Source organism: Lytechinus pictus, chromosome 15 (assembly GCF_037042905.1).
Source record: "Lytechinus pictus isolate F3 Inbred chromosome 15, Lp3.0, whole genome shotgun sequence".
Lineage (NCBI taxonomy): Eukaryota > Metazoa > Echinodermata > Echinoidea > Temnopleuroida > Toxopneustidae > Lytechinus > Lytechinus pictus.
The window spans coordinates 1,084,341-1,106,362 of NC_087259.1; the positions used below are offsets into that span (position 1 = coordinate 1,084,341).

Consider the following 22,022-nt stretch of genomic DNA (forward strand, 5'->3'; position numbering starts at 1 on the left):
CTAATACCACCTCTAATCGGGCTATGGGGCTAATACCACCTCTAATCGGGCTATGGAGCTAATACCACCTCTAATCGGGCTATGGGGCTAATACCACCTCTAATCGGGCTATGGGGCTAATACCACCTCTAATCGGGCTATGGAGCTAATACCACCTCTAATCGGGCTATGGAGCTAATACCACCTCTAATCGGGCTATGGAGCTAATACCACCTCTAATCGGGCTATGGGGCTAATACCACCTCTAATCGGGCTATGGAGCTAATACCGCCTCTAATCGGGCTATGGAGCTAATACCACCTCTAATCGGGCTATGGAGCTAATACCACCTCTAATCGGGCTATGGAGCTAATACCACCTCTAATCGGGCTATGGAGCTAATACCACCTCTAATCGGGCTATGGGGCTAATACCACCTCTAATCGGGCTATGGGGCTAATACCACCTCTAATCGGGCTATGGGGCTAATACCAGCTCTAATCGGGCTATGGGGCTAATACCAGCTCTAATCGGGCTATGGAGCTAATACCACCTCTAATCGGGCTATGGGGCTAATACCACCTCTAATCGGGCTATGGGGCTAATACCACCTCTAATCGGGCTATGGAGCTAATACCACCTCTAATCGGGCTATTGGGCTAATACCACCTCTAATCGGGCTATGGGGCTAATACCACCTCTAATCGGGCTATGGGGCTAATACCACCTCTAATCGGGCTATGGGGCTAATACCACCTCTAATCGGGCTATGGAGCTAATACCACCTCTAATCGGGCTATGGAGCTAATACCACCTCTAATCGGAAGATATTGCCCTTCATTAGCTCCACCTCCATGTTTAACGTGGCGGGGACACAAAATGTAGGACAGAATAAAAAGAAATGGTGGATGAATGGCAAGGTCGGATAAGAAAATGTGCAACAAAATTGTAATTCGTGAGTTTAGTTTAAAGAGACAAAGGGGGAGCAGACGAAAGCCCCCCCCCCAAAAAAAAAGGCTTTGAAATAACGATACGATATACAGAGATAGATAAAATAATTCTAGTGACAGAGCTAGAAATCCAAATAAAATCAAATTAAGGGTAGAGTGCGCACACCTAACGAAGTTTAATGAATTTTTATCAGGAACACCACTAATTATTATACTCGTTGAGGGCCCAAATAAGTGTCAATTTCACCCCCGCACACAAACAAATACACCTGTAATAATTATTTGCGTTCAGTACCCCCCCCCCCCCCCCCTCCTCTTCCAAAGTGAGAATCCTGGATCTGCCTTCGTAGGTTTATTCATCCTCTAAATGGAAAAAGGGCATATGAAGTAAGTATCCATAGCAGTAAATATATCCCGTCCTGCGGGTAACCAACACCCCATCTCACAAACATTTTAAACACATCTGTTGATCCTCTAAACATAGCCCAGCAAACGAACAACCTTATTACTATCCTTACTCGATTCAGTACGTGCATTTGGCCATTGGTCCCTGCGGTGTTTCTTCTATTGAAACTTTACATCGAACTGCATTTACAAATCGATTTGTCTTGAGTTACACGTTGTTCATCATGACTACTTAAGTTCAACATGGAAGGCTTAATTGACGTTTCAAATCAACGGCATACATTGGAAATGACTTTGAATGAACACTTTTAGAAATTACATCTCGATGTTCTAATGAAAGTTAAAAAATACTATAATTTATCAATTTATTCTTTTTTTTTAAATTTATTTATGTGTGTCTATTATTTATCCATTGATTGAATTCTACGTGGAGCATTGTGGCCCAGTGGATCAGTGTCCAGAATTTGAAAGAGAGGTTCATGGTTCAAACCCCCCAGCCATAGCGTAATTTTCTTCGGCAAGCACTGTGCTGCACTCAACCCAGGTGAGGTGAATGGGTACCTGGTAAGAAATTTTTGCTTGAATGGTATAAGTGTCGCTGATAAAATGGTGGCTAGTACTGAAACCGGGTAATGATAATTGCGCTTTGTATCCTCTGGAAAAAAGATCGATAGGGCGTATAGATCAAGCTTTTATTATATATCACATATTATTATTATTATTATTATCAATGTAATCATCATCATCATCATCATTATTATTGTTATTATTATTATCATCATTATTATTATTATTGCTATTTATTGATTCGTTGAATTATTTATAACATGGCTTGTGTACATTTCCCTGACCCTATGTCTTTCAATATACACACAATTAAAATGAATCATCGGTTTATTCATTGCAACATAATCATGATGAGCAGTCGATATACAGAGAATGAAACATGACAAGTGTACATAGAAGTGAAATAAGCATATTTGTATAAGAGTGTGTTTATGCTTCGATTGCGAGGACAGAAATAGCGTTTTCAAATGTCGTTTCAAAACACCAATCGTAAACATGGTTCTGGGAGTGCTGTTTATGCTTTACTTTTCAGAGGCGAAATCACGATCTCCAGCTGGCTTCGCATCGCAATTTTCGTTGAACAGGAAAGCGAGGTCAAATTGGGCGCGCTCTTTTTCGAAAGTTTTTTTTCCGAGTGTTGTTATGGAGAAGGTACGTCAACTGGTATTTAAACATCGAACAATTTCCTATATTTAGGTTAGTAATGTGAAAAATAATGCATACGAGTGAGCCATGATGTATACGTGCTGATAGAAAAAACAACAGATATTACATTTTTTGCCACTTTCATATCTACACATGATTCAGCTATGAAAAAAGTGAAAAAAAAAGAATATCCATATTTCATTGTTCGAAATACAAAATTGCAATAGAAATCTAAAACTTCATTTGGTTCTATTGATCGCAGGCCCAACATCCACTGTGCAGCGCTAGATCGACAATGAACTTGACTTCGTTCTTCAAATTATTTACAAATCGTGGCCTCATTTATCTCAAGTACTCGTTTAATCGGATCAATACCGCAGATACTCATGTTTAGTTTCGCTTAACCCGCGCAACGTATCGCTCTCCACAGGTGTTTTAGCTTTCGTGGTTAGACGATATGATTTCTTAATCAATAATGCTTATTCAATTTCTACATTCAGAGGAGATTTGTGTCTAAACAAAGTGAATTTTGTGACGATATATGTATTGATTTAGTTAAAGTGCTATTATAAGTAATAAACGTCGAGAGAAAGGTCGTTATAGTGTTTGCTTGTTTTGCTTATGTCTTATTTTAGCAGGGTATGGCTATTAAACCACTTTCTTTATTTCGTTATATTTATATATATCGTGATAAAAAAGTTTGACTAGCTCCCATCACACTATAATTGTATTCAGAAGCTAACTTCGTTTTGATGAAATATACAATGTTCTGCGCTTTTTTAATTTATTTTTTTATTAATTTTATTTTATTTTTTATTTTTAATTTTTTATTATTATTATTATTATTATTTTTTTTTTGGGGGGGGAGGGGTATATTGAAGATCCGTTCCCGGATTTTACAAACCTAACTTTATGTTAGTGGCGCTGTCGGTGTATTTTGAAAGGGGAATGTAACCCAATTTTTTTTGTTCCATTGAATTATAGGGTGAAATCGAGATCTCTCTTCTTGATACTTTTTTTACCTTATTATCCTCCCCTTTTTTTAATAAAAAAAGGTGCAGTCGGTCCCTACCCCTTAACAGTGCTGCCATTGAAGGCATTCGCAACAAAGTCAAACAACCAAACTAACTTACCTCAACTAAGTAGTCTTTATCATCACAAGTATCAATCTTTCTCCCGTACTCAATCACCAGCCATTTTCTCTTCACGTCATCGCCGTCGCTGTCGTCATCTTCATTGCTTGATGGTTGCCTTATCCAAGCGTTCCATAGCTTGTAATCTTGTTTGTCGTCCACGGTTAGCACTCCATATTCATCTGTATACGTGTCCTATAACATTTCATAAAAAAATACCCACAATTTTGAAAGTTTAGGGCTAGGGGTAATAATATGAGGGATTGGGAGGGGGAAACACCACCTAACATGCCTAAAGTTGACGTCATTTTTTTCCTCAATAAATATGTGGAGTTAACACGACCAGGCCTCTCTTTATTCATTTTTAAAATACTTTTCTTCTTTTCCCTCTTTTCTTCCTTGTCTCTCCTTCCCCCGTTTTCACTTCTTGAAAAGTCATGGGGCGCTTTTCTTCCTGTTGTCCTTTGCCTTTTTGTAGTCTTTCCCCTATAAAGATACTTAGGCATTAATAGGACGTTTTCAATTTCATTCTTATTTCTAGTGAGAATTTTCTTTTAATTGCCAGGACTAAAAATATACCCGACGTACATATTTCCATCCATTTACCAGGCATGTCAAACGTTAGAAATAAAGTAGGATAGTTTAATAAACATGAAGAAATATTGATGTTTGAGTATTATGAAATTAGGTCCGAAAAGAGCAGCTCGATAAAAATCAATAGGAGAAAACAGAGGTCAAACGAATGCTCTTGTTTTTTCCCATCACTTAATAAAATTTTAAGAAATCTTCGGGGGAATTGAGTTTTGAATCTCAACTTTGCTTCAGGCTGACTCGCACAAATGGCGTCTTGCTTGGAGCATTTTGAAACATATTGTATAGTATATCATTTCATGTGTATGCGTGGGAAGTATTTAATACAGTGGTATGGGCCATTTTCCGGGTTATAGTGAGAGGAAAAGTCACTTATATACACATATATGTCATTTATAAGCGTCATAAAGGGGATAGGGGCCCCGGAACGGGGGGCTTCGATCCATGCATGTCCCAACCCTTCGCCTTTACAAAGTTTTAAAAAAAATGTTTGGGGGGCTTTTTAAAGCTTCGCAAACCGTATTAAAATATGGCGGACGATTGACATTGATCATTATGATTTTGAACCCTATACTAAAAAACATTAACTCTTAACAATCCTCACCTCATAACATTTAAAGATAAAATGAATATAATTCTGATACAAAATAAATGATCCTTCATATTAGAAACGGCGTTTTTTCTGAAAATCATTATAATAAAAACTTCTTATTAAGCGCTTTTATCGAATCCGTGGATTTTTTTTGTTCATTCTTTCAAATATTTTTTTTTCACAAAATATGATATTTAGATATAAATTCATGCAAAAAGTGTGCTTTAAAATAATATAGATTGGTATACATATCAAATGTGTTTATAGAAGATGGCGGTTTCTTTTTCAGAACGATTCTTTATGAATTGGTTTCATATTCCAGTTTGCCAAAGTTTTCATTTCGAAATACTGTATCTATTAGCACTTGACTCTTAATATCAAGTTGCAAAGCCATCATTTAGATACAATTTCCGACACATCTAATTCCACAAGTGAATATAGCATACGAACCCATGGAGATATACATGTATGAAAAGAATCGAAAACCATTTTAAACAATTTTAAACTGAAAGGTAAAATTGAGAAAAAAAAACACCGACCACACGGGACAACGGTCATAAATATACTGTATGACTATTGATTTGTGGAAAATAAAATTAGCGTTGAATGAAGGTATTGAGGTATCCATATCTGTTATGTTATTTTTATTATTGTTTATTCAATATTGGTGTGGGGGCAAACATCAACTGTGTATTCTTACAATCTTAGGAAGGATTGGACAAAATAGCAATTATGTTGGAACATGCAAATATAATAATGTGCAACAAGAGAGACATTAAGGTCAACCATCATTCTGCTGCATTTTAATTCACACTTATTATCATCATTTTTTGTGATTTATTTTGGCCAGATATATTACCACCAACAATTGTTGCCAGTCCTTGATAAAAGTTACAAAAATTCGAATAAGGGCACATGGACAGAAGGATGACCGCTCCTTATAAATTTGTTTCGAGAGATGAAAAGCATGGAAGAAAGAAGACGGAAGAAGGGGAGCTTTGAAGTAAGATTGAATGAAATAATTACAATACCCTTTGTTCTTTGAGAAAAACAAATGAGGCTACATTGGGGTTGGGGCGCCAAGTGGGTATAGGGTCCCCTAGGATTTTTAAACTCGTTGAAAAATAGGAGGGGAAAAAACAAACAAGAAGAATATAATGGAAGAACGAAAGAAATGAAAGTATAAAGAGGAGATGTGTAGATAGTTTAATACCCCTACAACGGGCGTAAATCCTGGAGGGATGGGGTATATACCCCCCCCCACTTTTCAGCCAGGGGGTGGCATGTACAGTCACCCCCCCCCACACACACCCACTCACACACACTTTTCAAGACAGATTTTATATAAAATCATCAAATGGTTAATGCTACTATTAATGTGTGGATACATCTTTAAATACAGTCAAAGTGCTTAAAATGGCCTTATTTTGAATTCTAAAGACGCAAAGTTTCTCGCTTGGTCGCTCCCCAACCGCGCTAAATCTAAATTCTTACAAGAATTTGACCATGACATATCCAGGGGCGTAACAGAGGTCGGTGGCCAGAAAGGGGGGGGGGGGGGGGCAAGAGCCAAAAACTTCCAGGTCACAATCATGATATGAACAGGCAGTGGTGTAAAGAGGCAAAATTTTTGAGGGGGCCAGATATGGCGTATCGAATTTATAAAAAAAAAAAGTTGCGAGCGAAGCGAGCGAGCAAAATAAACTTTGACATTTTTATTACAGAAATCAAATTTTGTGACAGATTTTGACTTACAGTATTCAGAAAATGATAATAATTTTCACCTTTCTCTCTTGCTTTTCTTTCCTTTTTTTTTGTCTGTACGCCACTGTGAACAGGATTCTTTAATGATTTTGCGCGTAGATCTATGCGGCGGTAATAATGATAATGATAATATTCTGCATTTATGTAGCGCTTAATACGGTAGCGTGAAGAGTTAAAAAAAAGAGGTGCACAGTATGGCGCATGTGCCAAAAAGCTGCGTAATAAAAGTCCAGAGCGAGCGTAGCGAGCGAGAAAAAATAAACCATTTCATGACAATCTATCTCTGAGACATGTTTGAGATTATATTCAGTAAATAGGCCCTAACATCATATCTTGCACTTTTCCTTTGCTTTTCTTTCTTCCTTCTTTTTTGTGTTCTTGTTTGTAGAACTTTTGCGGGCCATGGTCAAACCGCCAGTGCTATGAGAGTGGGTTCCGGGGCGGAGCCCAGGGAACCTCTTGATATCAAAGCCATTTTAAAACCTTACAGACTGTCGCTGTTTTTTAATAAAATCGCAGATATTTATACAGTATATATCTTTTACACAAACATTAATTCAACGCAGTCGCGCAATGAATCAAATATTTTGAGGGGTCACAAAATAGCAATGTAGGATAATTTGTAAAAATTCGCAAAGCGAGCGAAGCGAGCCAGAAAAAATGGCCATTTGAAATGAAATTCTACTTATTTGATAGATTGTTACATTGTATTCAGTAAACAACATATTTCATTGTTTTCCGTTCATTTCATTACGTTGCCTTCTATTTTCTATATTTCCCCTTCGGTGTGAAACCAAGACCCCCCCCCCTGTACGCCAATGATTGAACGTAAAGCTTAATGTAGGAATAGTCCAGGAGCGTTATACAGTACGTATCAAAAAAAGTTTACACTTAGAAAAAGTAAAAGTAAAATTATACATTTGTAACATCCTGAAGATTTTTCCACATTTTAACATTGGTACAGATCCATTTAAGCAAATGACGATATAACTGTCGAAAAATATTTCCGCTTGAGTGAGCATCACTTACTTTTGAAAAGTTAGTGAAAAATGATTTGCGCAGAACTTTGAAATAGTTATGCTAATAAAAGTAGACATTAATCATAAAGAACACGTGGAATTTAGCCAGTAAAATTGATTTGAAGATATATTTTACCTTTTTAAACTTGTTTCCTTGCCCAAAACACTTCGAAGAGTGCATTGCGCCCCACCCCACTCCCCACACACCGAGGCCATCGTGACGATATTTGCTCTACACTGAGCTGTGATTTACATGAAATGGCTTAGGCTTGATTTTCATTTTGTTAATCATTGTCAAGCTTGGAAAAAGTGTTGAGAAAAAAGTATTAAATTAAAAATGAAATGTAAATCCAATTTAAATGATAAAAACTTAGAGAAAAAATGCTGGAGATGTCTGATAAAAACTTTTGTTCAGATTTAGTTTCGTCCTCAGATCCAGCTGGCACAAAAGGGTAAAGGTTGTGCTTACTAAGTGTTGACATTTCAATTTGGGTGGCAAAATTGTTACAAAAATGCTTGAATGTATCCGTTTTATAATTGACTATTCTTCTAAAAGTGCAAGAGAAATGTATGAGAAATGTTTCGCAGGGTAAGTTTGATTTCGCCCTATCCCCTTGACACAGCGTGAAATAACAAGCATTTCTGCGCAAACAGATTTGTGCGAGCTTTACAAAAATGGACAGTGCTCACTCAAGTTTAACATTCTGTCAAAACTTTTACTTTCATTGGATAGATGAGACCCAAACCCAAGATTATATGTGAAAAAATTACCCACATGTTGTATATTTTCTAATTCCCAGGGCTTTTTCAAAGTGTAAACTTTTTTTTTGATACGCACTGTATAGAGCCTTTTAAAGGTTACAAATGAAGAGCCCCTACTGCGTGGGGTATGGGGCGGAGCCCCCGGTAGCTTTGGACATGTTGGAGGTTTAGCCAAAGTAAACATTAAGAGACTTTTTGACGGTAACTCTTGCCAGCGTAAAACTTTAACTATATAGGTAGGGCATATAACGAATATCAGGAGGATGTTTCAAGGCTTTGGCTACGGTCATTTTTGTCCTGATTGCGACCATTATTACATAGAATTTAGCAAGCTTAATGTTATATGCAGTGGCGTAACTACGGGAGGGCATGGGAGGGCACGTGCCCACCCCCTCCCCCCATCGGCTGGCCAAAAAAAACGGGGAAAAGGAGAAAAAGAAGGAGAAAGGAAGAAAAACGTAGTGGGAAAGAAGAAATTATTGTTCATTATAATGTTATATTATAATTATGTTATGTTATATTACACAAGAAACATCTTTTTCATAACTTTATGAAACATAATTTGCTCAGGGCCTATGTCTTCATTGTTCCTGGTGCTCGCATTGTCTGTTTAACGAGATATATCATCCCGTTGTACGAAAACCCCCCGTTTCATAGTCGATACACACTAAATATATTTCCTCGCACTTCGAGTTATTATTGTTCTATGTAGTGACATTTGCTTCTTTTTTCATGACCACTTAAAGTGATTGCCCAATTTTAAGGTCTTAATATAAATCATTTCCTGCCCGTGCTTACGTTCGCATTAGTGGGTTGGTGAGATATGTCTGCTCTTCATGAATTCCTAATATCAGTCCTTAAAAATGTCCCTTTTTCTGATCTGAATATCAAAATTTTCAGCTCGCGCTTCGCGCTCGCATCATTTGTTCAGTGAAATACGTATGGTCTTAGTGAAATCCTACAGACAAGCCTTAGAATGCCCCTCTTCAGGTCTGAATTTCCTAAATTTTGAGATGCGTATGTTAATCTTGATTACATTGACTACAAGTGCTTCATGTGTTTAAAAGTAATTCTAACAAAATCAGCAAGCGCTTGGCACTCGCATTAAATGACTATGGTGAGATTTGTGTACTCTTAATGGATTCCTAAAATATACTTTCTTAAAATGTCCCTGTTTGGGGTCAATATATACAAAAATTTCAACTCGCGCTTCGCTCGTATTGTTTATTTAGTTCAAGTTCAACTCATTTATTTCCAATTAAAAATCACAATATACAAATTCATAAAAATACATAATTGAGCAAATGTAATTGTAAATGTAATATATATATATATATATATATATATAGTGTGATGATAAGTTTACTTCTACCAATCGCTGTTGAGTTGTGAATATTAAACATAATGAGATGAGGCGAGGTCATTACGCGAATTATCAACAATTTTATTTATAATCTTTACTCGATTTGATTTCAAAAATTTATATCGTTTCATAGAGATTTGATTACTATGCTTGTAAGAAACAATGTTTTCGTCATCATCCTCCAGCTTACGATATCTAATATCATGAATATTCATACTCATTGTGACATAAATTTTATGCGCATTACCAATGCGCTTTGCGCTTTCACCACCTAGCAACCAATGTTTTCTTTTTGTAATTTTTGCCACTTTCCTAAAGAACGAGATAGGATACGGTCATACTTAACTATCACAATAGTCTGTAATTACAGGTATGTCTTTTTCATTTATATCATTATTATTTTAATTGAATTAATTATTTATTATTCATTAATTTATTTATCTGTTCATTCATTAATTTGTCATTATGGAATATATTCAACTTGGTGATAATTCATTGATGTGCAAAACAAACTTGGATGTTGTATCTCCTTATATTTTTCAGACGCTTCTGACGAAGTCTCAATTAAAAGACGAAAGCTAAAGCAAATAATGGTGTCCTGCGTCATCTGTTGAGTTGGCCTCGCCTCATCTCATTATATATATATATATATATATATATGTATACAATAAGTTAACATTTTAAACAACAGAGGAAATAGGGAAATAAAAACCCAAAAATCGAGTTTAGCGAGACAGGTACGTATCATGATTACAAAAATTGGCTTACAATGTTCCTTTTAAGGACGTTCCACAGTTATGTTTGTGCGCATCATGATCTGCGCATATTTTACACTCTGCGCGCTGACGTCACAATGGATGAACTGGTGATTAATCAGCTGTAGGTTATGTGAGCTGATTTTTCTCCTTATCTGCACTAACTGCAGATCCGATGTGTTATTTTATGAAGCTAATAAACTTGAATTATTCCATGGACCATTTTATTTATTCCTCTACAATTTCAAAATAGTTTCTCTGTTGTGCTGCAAAGTATGATGAATAAATGGAAAAGTGGTTCGGAATTTTTCCTCACATATATAGATACAAAGCTTTTGGCGCGTTTTCGGGTGTTTTAAGAAGCAAATTGCTCTAATAAGAGTGCTGATAGTTTGAAAACAAGCACATGAACCCATATTTTTCAATGTTTGCCCCTCTAAGGTATACCTTCCTCTACAACTTGGCAAAGTTTGGTTAAAATGACATGGGTTTTGACTAAAGTGCAGCATTTCTTTTACTTCTCAAGTTTGTTATTGAAATTTGAATTTTTTGAGGTTGAGTATCTTTCCCGCAATTTTTAAGAACTGAGAGTTTTGTAAGACTTCAATGAGCAAACAATTGAAAGCAAAATAAATAAATGATCCATCTTACGGATACAATTATTAATCATATTGCAAAATTTGATGAAATCTTCATGGATTTTGATTGAGTTATTGAGCTTTAAACTCATTATTATCGTGATCTCGTGAGGTCTAAAAATGCCAAATTCTTTTGGATGCGCAATTATTAAGAACATCATTCATTTTGGGTTAACTTTGAAGCTCTATAGCAAAAAATCAAGCACATGGACCCATGTAAATTTTTGTATATTTGGAATTTTCAGATGCTAAAGTATCTATGTGCAAAGTATGATGAAAATGACATGGATTTTCAATGTTTGGCAGCAAGACTACGGAACCATTCGCATTTTATACAGTATTAACAGACATTATTTTGCTTGTTTTCGGCGCATTTTGGGCTGTTTCAAGCCAACCCGCAATATTTTGGACACTGATAATTTGTAAACGAGCACATGGACCCCATAGTTTAAATATCTTAACTTATTCAAAATATATTCCTCTACAAATCTAGAGAGTATGATGAAAATGACATGGATTTTGAATGTTTGGGAGCAAAACTACGGAACCATTCTTATTTTATACATTTCGGACGGTATTATAAGACTTGTGCGTGTTTTTGGCGCATTTTGGGCTGTTTCAAGCCAACTCGCAACCGTTTAGACACTGATAGTTTAAAAACGAGCACATGGACCCCATGTTTTCAATATTTTAATGCCTTAAGAATATATTTCTCTACAAATCTAGAGAGTAGGATGAAATTGACATGGATTTTGAATGTTAGGGAGCAAAACAACGGAACCATTCACATTTTAGACGGTATTATTAGACTTTTGCACGTTTTCGGCGCATTTTAGGTGGATTTCAATATTTTCAAGCCAACTCGCAACACTTTGGACACTGACAGTCTAAAAACGAGCACATGGACCCCATATTTTTGATATTTTAATGCCTTTAGAATATATTTCTCTACAAATCTAGAGATTATGATGAAAATGACATGGATTTTGAATGTTCGGGGGCAAAACTACGGAACCATTCGCATTTTAGACGGCATAATTAGACTTTTGCACGTTTTGGGCGCATTTTTGGCAATTTTCATGCCAACTCGCATCACTTCGGACACTCATAGTTAAAAAACGAGCACATGGACCCCATATTTTTAACTTTCCTACACCTTCGATATGCATTCCTCTACAATTTGGATGAATTTGATGAAGATGACATGGATTTTGAAAAAAGTGCAGATTACAAAATACTTTTTTAATTTTTTAGTATATTCACGTCTTTGAAGATTTGCTTTTTCCGAGTTTTTGCACAATTCTTTTTAAAGCAGTATTTCTGCATTTATTAATAAATCAAAATTACAAATTTATAACAATGATATAAAATGAAACATACATACTGATCAAGTTACAAAGGTGACAATTGTATAGTAGTTAAGTAGATATATAGACATAATATTCATGTAAACAATAACAAATGAATTTAAATGCAGAGGCCAGCTATCGTAAGCTGAAAGCTTGAAATAATAGCAGCCAGGGGAAAAGAGGCTACATGGAAACCATGATAAAAATACCGGGTCTTTATTATTTAAAAGTGATGCCAAATGAGGGCGCTGATGACTCCAAATAGATATAGTTTTACCACTTAAAAGACTTTCTCTTACTTTGGTATACACTTTGTAATATATCTTGAAAATTTGATGAAATTTTATGCGGTATCCACTCAGTAAAGATGATTTAAACTCATTTGAAAATTCGTGAGGTCTAAGAGAGGCATAATTCTCTTGATTGCGCAAGATTGCATATCATTCAAATCCGGCGACTTTGGAGACCCGTAGAAAAAAAATAAGCACATGAACCTATATTATTTTTTGCATTTTCATAATGCATAGATACCAAAGTAACTCTCTGCAAAATTTGGTGAAAATGACATGGACTTCATTTTAACTGTGGAACGTCCTTAAGGTCTGAATATCAAAAATTTCAGCTTGCATTATTTGATCAGTGAGATACACATCTGTTTAATGGCACTGTCCTTAAAATGTCTCTATAATTAGGTCAGTATACCTGACAACTGAGCGCGCTTCGCGCGCTCACTAATTGACTCAAAACTTTTGCTGGTGCCCCCCAATACCGTGACCCACGGTACGCCACTGGTTATTTGCAGTCCAGGCTTTCTGACCGCTCCTTGATTTCAATCCTCGGCAGCCCGGTCGTGTTATTAAATTCTTTGTTTGTCCCTTTTCTTCGTTATCCAAATTAGCTCTTGGCTCATTTCATTCTACCTCAATTTCTCGCTTTTGTTAGCTAATTTGTCATTTTTAATTTATTTCCCTTTCTTACTAATATGTATCAGGAGGCCAATTTTGGAATGATTTTATATTTTTCACATGTTCTTCTTTCGTTCATTTTCCTCATTTCCTCTTTCCCTTTCTTTCTCCTCCCTTTTCTCTTTTTCCCGGTTTTTCTATTTCCCCGGTGAAACCCGCCGGGGGGGGGGGGGGGCAGCCTCCCCCCACCTGTTATGCCACTGGACATATCCCTACGTTTAGAATAAAATTGTTTAGAATATTATTTTTCATGTCGGAAATTAAAAGATAATTATTCGGAGAATTAAAAAAAATGGTTTATTGAGACACACATCTTGTTCTTTATTAAATAAGTGCTTAAACTGTCCAGTTTTTCAGGTCGGAATATCAAAAATTTCAGTTAGCTTTTTACGCTCGCATCATTTTTGTTAGTGCGTATATAGGCCTAGAACATCCAGTTTTGAGGTGGAAATAGAAAAAGATTTTTAAATCGCTCTTCACACTCACTTTATATGACTGGTGCAGGGGCGGATCCAGCTTTCGCCAAGGGGGGGGGGCGAAAAATATTTTTACCTATATTTTCCCCGACCAGCCGCTCAAAGTTGATTTGTGTTTGTTTCTTTGAAGGGGTAGTCCTAACTCCTAACAGTCACTTCTTAGCTTTATTCTGATGAAACAACATAAATATATAATAATCTCATTTGCCTTATTTAGATGGTGCGAGCGCGAAGCGCGAGCTAAATTTTTTTCGAAATTTCACCTAAAAATGGGTAATCTAAGCACTTTTTGTAATCATGAACAGAATAAGTAACATAACTAAACAACGCGTATTGTTACATAATTATTGTTATTATTCTGACCTATATAGGACCGCAACATTCTAAGGACATATTGTAATCATATGAAAATGATGACTGTCTTTCGATTCCTCTTTCTAAGCACAAGAGGAAACTTGTCAATATTCCATTCTGAAAATAGGGACAAGTTAATCACGGTATTAGGAATTTATGGAAATGTTATCATCTTATTTATTAATCTAATAAGCCTAAAGAGAGTGCGAAATTTTTTGATATTATGGCCTGAAAACTGGACATTCTAAGCATTTTTGTAATTATGAATAGGATCCATGCATGGGTTAATATATTTTTAACAATTAATGCGAGCGCAAATCGGGAGCCGACTTTTTTATTTTATAAACTGTCATGAAAAGGGGATTTTAAGTAGTTCATATATATATAATTAATATACACTTTAAAAAATTTTGGGTAAAAATGCTCCATGATGTGTCCAACCAACAATGGGCATTGTTATTTATACAGTGTAATTGAAATTTTGCCCATTCTAAAGTAATTGCTGATTATTTTTTTAACCTTATACTTGACAATATGCTTCCCTCATTGGGTAATCGGGACCAATATCTATCGGTTATCAAGGGCCCCCACCCCCACTGCACCCCTCTCCCGCTGAAAAGGCCTAGCAACGCCCCTGGTGACAACATCTATTGTATTTTTTTAATGCAGTCAACACGATACAATGTCCGAAAACCTTGTTACACAAAATTGATTTCTAATTTAATGGAAAGCGGTGGTTTTTAGTCATCACACTATACATATACACCGCCCCGGTTTAACAAGATAAAAACAAATTAATTTTATGAAGCAATTACGTCAACAATTAATGACTCTGTGAAGTTGTAATTACGGAAAGGTTGATTACATGATCTTTGTCAATGGACATGTCGATGAAAATATCTAGATCATGTTTGCAATTAAATTGTCTGAGTGGCTGTCTGGCTGTTATCTTTCGTCCGTGATGAGGGGAATTACTTGGGCGGTAATGATGAAATTGGTTATGGTTTTGAGGTCGGTTTTTATTGAATCGTGTGTAAAGCATGGTGTAAAAAGTTATAATGGTCAGTCTCTCAAGTCCTCAGTAGGATCATGGAGGGACAACGATACAAATTTCTAAAGAAGTACAAACGAATACACAGGTGCAATGTAGCCTTTGATGGCGACCTGTGATGCCGCCAGTTTCATGGGAAAACTGAAAAATTATTTGTGCTGGAAACAAAACTGGGATATCTCCATTTTTTTATTTGAACACATGACGAAATATATATCAAATGCGTATTGTGTCCTTAAATTGGGCGAAATATTGAATGATAACCGTTTTAAAATGTGATAAAACCGAATAATTTTTTGACATTTTTAAAATCAACATTTTACAAAATCCCAATCACTTCCACACTATAAAAATATTATGACTAGTTTGTTGGAATGTATCAATTTGTGATGCTATGTGTCAAAACTGCGACCAAATGCGGCCAGTCGAGTAAATTAAAATATTTCACGAAATATTGCAACATTTAATTTGCTGTCCCCTGTAAAAGTGAGCAATGTGTCTGTTCATGTTATCAGACTAGAGGCAGCGTAAAGAAATTACAAAAGCATGCTTTGTTTTGCAATTCGCCTGTAAGTCTGTAGTTAGGCAGGAATCGGCTGTCTACAATCTGCAAGAAGTATGCAATAAAACGCAATCATGTGCAACATATTTTATCATTGCTGCATCAAAGTGGCTATAAAGGGAAAGTGTTGGATGGTTCTCCATATATTAAAACTCCTTGGTAGGAGTGATAGTGGCTTTGGTGTGTTGGTGTTATTGGTGTGATGGTGGTAATGGTGTGATGGTGGTATTGGTGTGATTGTGAATTGGTGTGATGGTGGTATTGGTGTGATGGTGGTAATGGTGTGATGGTGGCTTTGGTGTGTTGGTCTTATTGGTGTGATGGTGGTAATGGTGTGATGGTGGTATTGGTGTGATTGTGAATTGGTGTGATGGTGGTATTGGTGTGATGGTGTTATTGGTGTGATGGTGGTATTGGTATGATGGTGTTATTTGTGTGATGGTGTTATTGGTGTGATGGTGGTATTGGTGTGATGGTGGTATTGGTGTGATGGTGGTATTGGTGTGATGGTGGTATTGGTGTGATGGTGTTATTGGTATGATGGTGTTATTGGTGTGATGGTGGTATTGGTGTGATGGTGGTATTGGTGTGATGGTGGTATTGGTGTGATGGTGGTATTGGTGTGATGGTGGTATTGGTGTGATGGTGGTATTGGTGTGATGGTGGTATTGGTGTGATGGTGGTATTGGTGTGATGGTGGTATTGGTATGATGGTGTTATTGGTGTGATGTTGCATTGGTGTGTTGGTGGTATTGGTGTGATGGTGGTATTGGTGTGATGGTGGTAATGGTGTGATGGTGGCTTTGGTGTGTTGGTGTTATTGGTGTGATAGTGGTATTGGTATGATGGTGGTATTGGTGTGATGGTGTTATTGGTGTGATGGTTGCATTGGTGTGATGGTGGTATTGGTGTGATGGTGTTATTGGTGTGATGGTGTTATTGGTGTGATGGTGTTATTGGTGTGATGGTGGTATTGGTGTGATGGTTGCATTGGTGTGATGGTGGTATTGGTATGATGGTGTTATTTGTGTGATGGTGTTATTGGTGTGATGGTGGTATTGGTGTGATGGTGGTATTGGTGTGATGGTGGTATTGGTGTGATGGTGGTATTGGTGTGATGGTGGTATTGGTGTGATGGTGGTATTGGTATGATGGTGGTATTTGTGTGATGGTGGTATTGGTGTGATGGTGTTATTGGTGTGATGGTGTTATTGGTGTGATGGTGTTATTGGTATGATGGTGGTATTGGTATGATGGTGGTGATGGTGTTATTTGTGTGATGGTGGCATTGGTGTGATGGTGGTATTGGTGTGATGGTGGTATTGGTGTGATGGTGGTATTGGTGTGATGGTGGTATTGGTGTGATGGTGGTATTGGTGTGATGGTGGTATTGGTATGATGGTGTTATTGGTGTGATGGTTGCATTGGTGTGTTGGTGGTATTGGTGTGATGGTGGTATTGGTGTGATGGTGGTATTGGTATGATGGTGGTATTGGTGTGATGGTGGTATTGGTGTGATGGTGGTATTGGTGTGCTGGTGGTATTGGTGTGATGGTGGTATTTGTGTGCTGGTGGTATTGGTGTGATGGTGGTAATGGTGTGATGGTGGTATTGGTGTGATGGTGGTATTGGTGTGATTGTGAATTGGTGTGACGGTGGTATTGGTGTGATGGTGGTAATGGTGTGATGGTGGCTTTGGTGTGTTGGTGTTATTGGTGTGATAGTGGTATTGGTATGATGGTGGTATTGGTGTGATGGTGTTATTGGTGTGATGGTTGCATTGGTGTGATGGTGGTATTGGTGTGATGGTGTTATTGGTGTGATGGTGTTATTGGTGTGATGGTGTTATTGGTGTGATGGTGGTATTGGTGTGATGGTTGCATTGGTGTGATGGTGTTATTGGTGTGATGGTGGTATTGGTATGATGGTGTTATTTGTGTGATGGTGTTATTGGTGTGATGGTGGTATTGGTGTGATGGTGTTATTGGTGTGATGGTGGTATTGGTGTGATGGTGGTATTGGTATGATGGTGGTATTTGTGTGATGGTGGTATTGGTGTGATGGTGTTATTGGTGTGATGGTGTTATTGGTATGATGATGGTATTGGTATGATGGTGTGATGGTGTTATTTGTGTGATGGTGGCATTGGTGTGATGGTGTTATTGGTGTGATGGTGGTATTGGTGTGATAGTGTTATTGGTATGATGGTGTTATTGTTGTGATGGTAGCATTGTTGTGATGGTGGTATTGGTGTGATGGTGGTATTGGTATGATGGTGGTATTTGTGTGATAGTGGTATTGGTGTGATGGTGTTATTGGTGTGATGGTGTTATTGGTGTGATGGTGTTATTGGTATGATGGTGGTATTGGTATGATGGTGTGATGGTGTTATTTGTGTGATGATGGCATTGGTGTGATGGTGTTATTGGTGTGATGGTGGTATTGGTGTGATGGTGTTATTGGTGTGATGGTGGTATTGGTGTGATAGTGTTATTGGTATGATGGTGTTATTGTTGTGATGGTAGCATTGTTGTGATGGTAGCATTGTTGTGATGGTGGTATTGGTGTGATGGTGGTATTGGTATGATGGTGGTATTTGTGTGATGGTGGTATTGGTGTGATGGTGTTATTGGTGTGATGGTGTTATTGGTGTGATGGTGTTATTGGTATGATGGTGGTATTGGTATGATGGTGTGATGGTGTTATTTGTGTGATGGTGGCATTGGTGTGATGGTGTTATTGGTGTGATGGTGGTATTGGTGTGATAGTGTTATTGGTATGATGGTGTTATTGTTGTGATGGTAGCATTGTTGTGATGGTGTTATTGGTGTGATGGTGATATTGGTGGGTGGTAGTGGCGGTGGGTGTATAATTGTAGAAAATATTTTGTTGATGCTGCTGGTGGTGGTGGAGGTTTTGTTTGGCAATGGTTCCATGATATTGCTCTGGCTTCGCTCTAAATATTATTATTAATCGAATGACTTCAACTTCAACCCTGTGTTTAACACTAGCTGTTTTCTACTCTCAACCTAACCCTATTGCAACCCTAACCCTACAGCCCGGAGCTAACTTCTAAGGAGCAAATGTCGTATCACTGTTGCATGGGGTTGGTACCCGGGTTGTTATGTCATGAGAGTGGTGAAGATATTTGTTATGCTGATGATAATTGTGAGGAGTACGACGGTAGTGCATGTTAATGACCAGTTTTACCGGAATATTTCAATCTACTGATAGGTTAGATAGATAGATGGTGATCAATTGTACAAGCATACCAATTACATATAAAGTTTTCATACAAAATATCGCAACATTTTCTAAATGATACACGAACCTATTATGTAAATTATTCAGAAAAGAAACTTTTAGACAATATATCGTGGGGACGACTTACCAAAATAGTAATTACGTCATTGGATCCCTTAATAAACGTCACCATATCAGCATCAGTAGATGCACCGTAGGGTGACATTCCCACAGCCAACCATTCACGACCCGCATGAGAAAGGGCGGGAAAATTGTCACCCTTGCTTTTTGTATCATCTGCAGTGTCATCGTCGAACAACGGTACGCTGAGCATGTAACGTAGCAACGACGTCGTATAATTGACGGACCATCTTAGATGGGCGAGTTCGTCGATGTCGTCATCAGGTGTCACGAAGCTCGTCTCGTAATGGTAGTCGTGGACGGTGTCATAATCAGGTTCCTCAGATAGGATAGGGAGTGTCTTGACGAAGGTTAAACATCGTAGGAAGAGAAGAATGTGCGTTGCAATCACTATGCATTTCTTGTTCATTTTCCTTCCAAATCAGAAGCAATAATTATCTTGATTTTTTCCCCCTTTCGTGTATGTACTGGGGATTAAAATCGTTACCTGCGCACTAAACTTTCAATCAAACAACAATTGCTATGAAAAATTCATTTTTGATGGAATATTGGATGGATTATCGTCAGCTAGATGAATAAAACACTATTCGGTCTTCATTAATAGTCAGACTTCACGTTTTGGACGATTGCTTGTTGGTGCGCTCGCTCGAGTTAATAATCTGTCCCTTGTGCCTTGACTCAGTCAGCATTTCAAGCAATCTGTTCGCTCTCTTAAGGGAGAATACCATCAAAATAACGTTGTTTAAAGTTCATTGAGTTGGGTTTGACATATTCATGAATATTCATCTAGATGTACAGCTGCGTAATCCGACCGATATTGAACCAATAGGAAAGAGTCTTAAGGGAGGAGTCTAGGGAAAACGTATGACGTCAAGGACTGACTTTTATTGTCCTTTCCACAATAAATTTCTACGTCAACATAGAAGAAAATAAAATGGTAAAGACGTTTGGATGGAAATAGAATGAATAACGATCTTTTCAACTCGTCGTGGGCTACTATTACTTCCGAATCACACTGACAACAAAAATGAGAAACAGTGTTATCTGAAAAAAAGCCAACTATGACATTAATGAACATGAATAATATTTAAACTATAACATCCAGTAATTTAATAAGGCTCATAATTATGTTAAAAATGTTGACCATATATATTATTTGTTGATCATTATACAGTTCATGGATTTAGTGTATCTCCGGTGTATTCATGGCCCTTGGAAGCAAAGGTGCACCCCAGGAATTCTGGAAGATGTGTAAAAATGGAAAATGTAACCAAAATGACCTTCATTTGTAGTGATAACTCTTTTTTTTATTTTCAGATTTCTTGGGACCAATTTAACCTCCAATATGTAGTGATTTTTTTTTTCTTGTTCTTTTCAAATTTCCACATCAATACCCCTATATGGCCCTGGGTATATTTATGCAATATTACGATACTTTCAGAATTGAAAGAATAAAAACTAATTTTTGTTAAGAGGAGCCACATTGTAGAACACTGATTATTAACCAATATGCCAAGAACACAATAAATCTGACATTGATTGTTTCTTTCTTGAAATATACATTAAGACCTACAGCAAGATTTTTGGGCAAATATTAGTTAAAAGAATGACCTTATTCATATTTTAGCCTTAAAAATGAAGAATTGCAATTAAATTTACTTATTAGAAAATTTGATATTAATACCAAAATATTTATTTTACCATTATTATGCAGCTTTTGGTGCGAATGAGTAAGATAATACTACTAAGTGTTAAACATTATAGCTGGAGTATATAAATTGAGATACATATTTGTGGCGAAATAGATATTTTTCTCCGAGGTCCAATAATATTATTGTTTTGGCCTATAATAATGCTAGGAGTAGGGACACCTCACCCCTCAATCCTTAATCATTTTTGAGAGACTGTTATATGAGGTTATCAGCTTTTCAAGAAATTTTGAATTAGAAATAAACAATGTATGCAAACTCGTGTTATTAGACCAAAATAGGGGAAACATCACGATTTCCTTATTTTCAGTCAGAAATTGGTAACAAAAAACAAACAAAAACAAAACACTTCAGGTTTTAGGATTCTATTCACATTATTTTCAGGATCATATTTTAAAAACAGATTGATCTCTTCATTTTCAAGACAGTTTTACAATGAATAAAATGGTTATTATGTGCGTCAAACAATTAATTAGCCTTCTGTTATTATACAGTGCGTCCCAGAAAAAAAACGAAACCGAGATTAAGCGATGATTAATCACAACTTAATCACAAATACAATAGACAAATGACCTACCAATGTAAAGCTTAGAATCTCCTCTTTCATCTGATATTGCTTAGATTATTCCCCATTAACGCATGAGTGAGCAAAAACAATTTGAAGAAAGGATACCAAAAACTCATTTGGCGGGGGGTATCTGAATTTCAAAAAGAAAATCACATGCCTAAAAAGTTCAATATCTGCTCTTTTATTTGATACCTTAATCACAAAAAATGGTCAAGAAGTAAAAAAGTTATGTTCCTCGAAACAATGCTTGTATTTCCATAATTTCATTAAATAAACGTGTTTTCACCGGTTTCCCACAGAAGCTATAGCATGGGTAACAAAAGACTTAATGCATGGCTGATCGTCAGCAAAACGGAGTGTCAAGTGAGTTTGAACGCTAGCCTGCAGAACCTCTTAATTTTATGAAATTATTGAAATTCAAGCCTTATTTCAAATAACTAG

At 36.8% G+C, this 22,022-nt stretch overlaps 1 protein-coding gene across 1 annotated transcript in view; it reads right to left on the minus strand.

Annotated features, from left to right (window-relative positions):
- LOC129278136 (dopamine beta-hydroxylase-like) overlaps positions 1-19,713 on the minus strand; it is a 53,274-nt gene extending 33,561 nt beyond the window's left edge. The window contains exons 1-2 of the mRNA XM_064110611.1: positions 19,312-19,713; positions 3,680-3,874 (exon numbers count right to left, since the gene is read on the minus strand). Of these exons, the coding sequence (XP_063966681.1) occupies positions 3,680-3,874; positions 19,312-19,713 (597 nt within the window). The remainder of the gene's footprint in view (positions 1-3,679; positions 3,875-19,311) is intronic.
- Between the last annotated feature and the right edge of the window lie 2,309 nt (positions 19,714-22,022).